The following is a 4592-nucleotide window of genomic DNA, read 5'->3' as shown; positions in this document are numbered from 1 at the left end:
CTCCCCAAGTGTCACCCTTGGGTGTGCTTGTGGCCAGCCAGCCGTCCTGCACGCAGTGCGCTTGGGGAGAGGATCTCTGCTCTTGCAGCAGTGGCTGCTGAGGATCCCTTTGGTAAGGAGGTTGCAGCAAGGCCTCTGAGTGACCCAAGTGTTCAGCCCCAGGTCTTTTTTTATCTCCATGGACTCTGTCTCTCAGATACCTGCAGAATGCCTCAGGTGAAGAGGACTGCACTTCCAGTTCAGAAATGTTTGGCCTAACTCAGCCTTATGGTCCTTTTCTTTCTCTCTCAACTCCAGCCTCTGCTCCTACATCATTTGAAGGTCCTTTTGGCAAAGTCCTCCATCAGGTGAAAGCTGTGATAGACACACCTCGCTTCTCCAAGGACTACAAGTGCAACAAGATCTTCTACATTCTCTGCCCTCTCAACTTGAATGACATCCCTGACATCGAGGTAAGAACAAGGTGGAGCATGGCTGGGAAGTGCCAAGGCTTCAGCACTTGTCCTTGTCCTGCATGCTGTCTGGGGAACAATTGTGTGGTTGGACATGCATGCCCTGACTGTCCACGAGGAGGACAAGGAGTCCTGATCTCTCCTGCCTTACTGTTACTCCCTGCTCCAAGTGATTTTTTTGACTCTTCTGCATGTTGCTTTGAAAGTTTTAAGTGAATTTTCAGCACACAGAGAGATTTGTTGGCCAATAGTACCAGGTGCTTGTAGAGACCTGGGTTTGGGGAACTTGCTTTGGAGAGAAGAGTGACTTAATTAGGACAGCAAAACTGGAGGGATTGAGAAGTGAGACCTGTTGTCTCTGGCAGTGCTGTGTTGCTGGTTCTTTGTGTCCTCTTAGACCAGATATTTCTGCTTGCTTTGAATCTCTGAGTGTTTTCCTGGATGCTCTCTGACTTTTGAGCCAACATCTCTGTCTCTGCTGTCCTGCAGCAGCCCAACACTATGTCCATCACCAAGAAGTTCAACTACAAGCTTGTGAAAAGTGGTAACATTATCTTGACGGCCACCTCGGATCTGAAAGGGTACATTGTGGGACAAGCCATCCAGCTCCGCACGGACATAGAGAACAAATCAGGCCGGGACACTGGGGCTGTGGTGGCCAGTCTGCTCCAGGTAGGCATCCAAAAGGGTGATTCTTTGGCTTGTGCTGGTACTCCACCCCCTTGAGTTCTCCTCAGGGAGTTCTCACCAGCGCGCAGGCTGGGAGGTGGCAGTGAGGAGTCCAGACCTGTGGCTAACTCTGTTTCTTTCTACTTTCCTGAGGAAAGAGGTGGTAGAACTTGTCCTGCTTATACCAACTCAGTCTATCATATAATGATGGGTATTTCTGCCCTGTCATGTGCACGTCAAGTTTGTGCTCATGCTTATTTGACAAAGCAGTTGGGTGGTTTTGTGTTCTGACTTATGTTTGTGGGAGACAGAAGACCATCTGGCAGCTTTCTGCTAGCTTGTATTTTCTCCTGTCTGTATAGAAAGTGGCTTATAAATCCAAGCGCTGGATTTACGACCTGAGGACCATCGCAGAGGTGGAAGGCTCAGGAGTGAAAGCCTGGAAACATGCAGAATGGAAGGAGCAGATCCTCGTTCCAGCACTGCCCCAGTCCATTCTGCAGGGCTGTAGCCTCATACATATCGACTACTACATCCAAGTGAGTACATCAGTGCTCCTGGGGAGCTCCAGTGAGCTCTAATGCAACTTCTGTGCTCCCTTCTGGGTTGGGATCCATTGTTGAAGTCCATAGCTGTGTGGTGTGGGTGGCTCTCACATCAGGTGAACCTTCTCAGTACGATGTATAATGAAGAGGATGCCACTGTTCTTTCTTCTCTTCCAGGTTTCCATCAAGTCTCCAGAGGTTTCGGTCACTCTGCCCATCTATATTGGTAACATTGCTGTGAACAGGGTTCCCCTGAGCCCCTCCCGCTCCATCCAGCACATCCCATCTGCAGTGGTACCCAGTGCCCCCCCGGAGGAAGAGGAGGCTGCCAGCGGTTATCACCCCATGGACAATATCTCGATCCCCACCAAAAGCCATTCCCAGCAGCAGCCCTTTAGCTACGCCCCAGGACTGAGCTTCCAGGAGATTAGGGTGGACTCGGAGCAAACGGGCTCCCCAAACCATCCCACACTCTGCCTGTCAACGGGGGCCACTGTCCCTTACTACGCTGAGGGGAACGTGGTGCCTGTCCCCACCGCCAGCTCTCTCATTTTGCCTCCAGAGTACAGCACGTGGGGCTACCCATACGGTGAGCAGCCTGCTCCTCAGATCTCCACGGGCTGGCAGTGTGGGAGGAAACGTCTCCTGCCACCAGAGTCTCCCTGCTAGCTGGGAACTGGGTGGGAAGGTTGGGATGTCAGCCTGCTGGGGGCTGATGTCAGAAGGGATCATGAGATCTCTCTGCCTGCTTTAGCCTCTGGAGTGGAGGAGTCCTCTCTTACAGCTGTCAAAGCTGCCTGTCTGCTCCCACGTCTCCACCAGTGCCTGCCCTGGGCTCATCGTGAGAGGATCTCCCTGTTCTTAAATGAGCTTTCAGCCTCCCACTGATAGGAAAAAAAAACTTCTTGGCTTGTGGTGAAGCTGGTGGGAGCAGAGCCAGGAAAATGATGTCACTGAAATCTTCTGTCTGACTTGGAGCTGGCCTGCAGCTGGTCTGAAGACACAAAACTGTGGGGGTGGGAGCTGAGAGACTGTCCAGAGTGGAAAAACTTGGGGAAATCCCAGCGTGCTGGATTCCTGGAGCTGTGCTTGTCCCAGGTGGACCAGCGATGTCTGTTAGCACAGCCCTACCCGAATAAACCCGTCTGTTAGCACTGGGGTGACGAGACACTCGATGTGTCACATCAGCCCTGGCTTGGGGCACACGGAACACGGGTCACCTGTGATCTGGAGGTGTTGGGAGTACATGAGGGTGCTTGTGAAAGAAGGGAAGGAACAAACCAGGACTTTGAGGTGCTGATTTTAACCTCTATAAGCATCAGGACAGGGATGGGACTGGCTGGCACACACACCCCCCATATATTTCAGTGGGGCAGGTTTGTAGGGTCCTGGAGACCGAGCATGTATGTGTTAACAGTTTGCTTTATTCTACACCGAGTTCTATAGACAGGAGTGAAGGGAACCTCCCAAACACCCCCCATAACCACTCTTCCTCTTTCTTTCCCCTGCAGAGGCACCTCCATCCTATGAGCAGAGCTGCAGCAGTGCCAACTCCAGCATCAGCAATGGCAATTAGCCTCCCAGGCTGGGAGTCCCGCTGGCGCTGCCGACCCCTGGGCACCACGGTTCACCTGCCTACTGCAAAGTCTGGTACAGCACAAGGCGTCTTTTGATCTCTCTGGCTGCTTGGTGGGGTCAATGGCACATCCCAGCCTGGGCTTTTTAAGTCTCTTTTTTTTAGGGAGGGGTTAAAAACCAAAAGAAAAAAAAAAGGGGCAGCCTGAGCAGCCTGTGTGTGTGTAGGAGAGAAACTGAAACGTCTCCTCCTGCTGCATCAAGTGCTGGAGACTGGTTCCTACCCCAGGGATGTTCTCTACAGCAGCCTGTGTTTAAAGTACTGTACTCAACACTAACTGCTTTACTATCAAAGCACCTGCGATGCCTTATCCAAAATGCTCCTGATGTGGCGTGTCCCCACTGTAGGTGAAAGCTGGGCTGTGGGGACTTTCTCTTCTCTTTTAGGGGCCGTGTGCTCTCCACAATGGTTTTGACAACCCTTCCTCCTTGTCCTCAGAGGTCCTAAGGGTAACTGAAACAGAAGGTTTCTTGGAGTAAGCAGGTTTGGAAGGTCAGGGACTCTTAAAAAAAAGAAAAGCCAAAAGCACAAGCCCTCGCTATAGCTGTGTTGTGGGGTGAGTGACCAGCAGCCTTTGGTCCTCTCGCCGTGGGCTGCACCGCTGCCTGCGTGCAGTGAGAGGAGAGAGGCTCTGGCTCGCTGGGGCACTTGCTCGTAACCCAAGAGGCCCTGGTGAGCTGAGGAAGGAGAGCCCAGTGTTACCATGAGGTGCCCAACAACCAGCTTCTGGCCTTTTTCAGCAAGGGCAGCTTTTCTGAAGCCCCGTAGGAGACAATCCATCCTAGTCCTCAGCACCCAGGTTGAACAGTGTGAGTCAGTCTGCGAGTGGGGGGACTAGATCCCCCATGTCCCATCTCCCACTCCTGCAGGGTGCCCTCTCCATCCCAGCTGCCCACCTTGGGCAGGCCAGAAATCACCTGACAATCAAGTTACAAAAGTCTGTCCCATGCTACCTCTGAGTCTGCCCAAGGACCCGGTCCCTGGAAACCCTTTTCTTCAGGGATGAGCCTCCCTGAAGGCTCAGCCTGGCATCTCTGGTAGGAGTGGTCCACGCTGCCGAGCCAGAGCCTGAGAGCACTTGGCCTGGGGGCTGCTCTCTCCGTGAGCTGGTACTGGTTGGTTTACTGGTGGTACTGGTTTATCACTTGGCTTTTGAGCCACAGAAGGATGCAAAAATGAGTGAGTGGGAACACAAAGTGCTGCGCCGCCTCATTTGCAGCCTCTGCTGGACCTGGCAGGTTGGGGGAAGAACCTGATGGATTTAAACCAACTTTTTTTTCTTTAGTGCTT

The 4592-nt window shown here is 52.6% G+C and overlaps 1 protein-coding gene across 1 annotated transcript; it reads left to right on the top strand.

Moving 5' to 3' along the window:
* Positions 1 to 297: 297 nt before the first annotated feature.
* On the top strand, positions 298 to 3936 carry ARRDC1 (arrestin domain containing 1; the record flags this gene model as incomplete). Its single annotated transcript, XM_010173743.1, has 5 exons — positions 298 to 452; positions 942 to 1124; positions 1484 to 1660; positions 1844 to 2255; positions 3178 to 3936. Coding segments are annotated over 5 exons (992 nt in total), but the record flags the coding sequence as incomplete, so codon positions are not given.
* Positions 3937 to 4592: the final 656 nt, after the last annotated feature.

This window comes from Antrostomus carolinensis, unplaced genomic scaffold (assembly GCF_000700745.2).
Source record: "Antrostomus carolinensis isolate BGI_N321 unplaced genomic scaffold, ASM70074v2 scaffold40328, whole genome shotgun sequence".
Taxonomy (NCBI): domain Eukaryota; kingdom Metazoa; phylum Chordata; class Aves; order Caprimulgiformes; family Caprimulgidae; genus Antrostomus; species Antrostomus carolinensis.
This window is presented reverse-complemented; position numbering and strand designations above follow the sequence as displayed.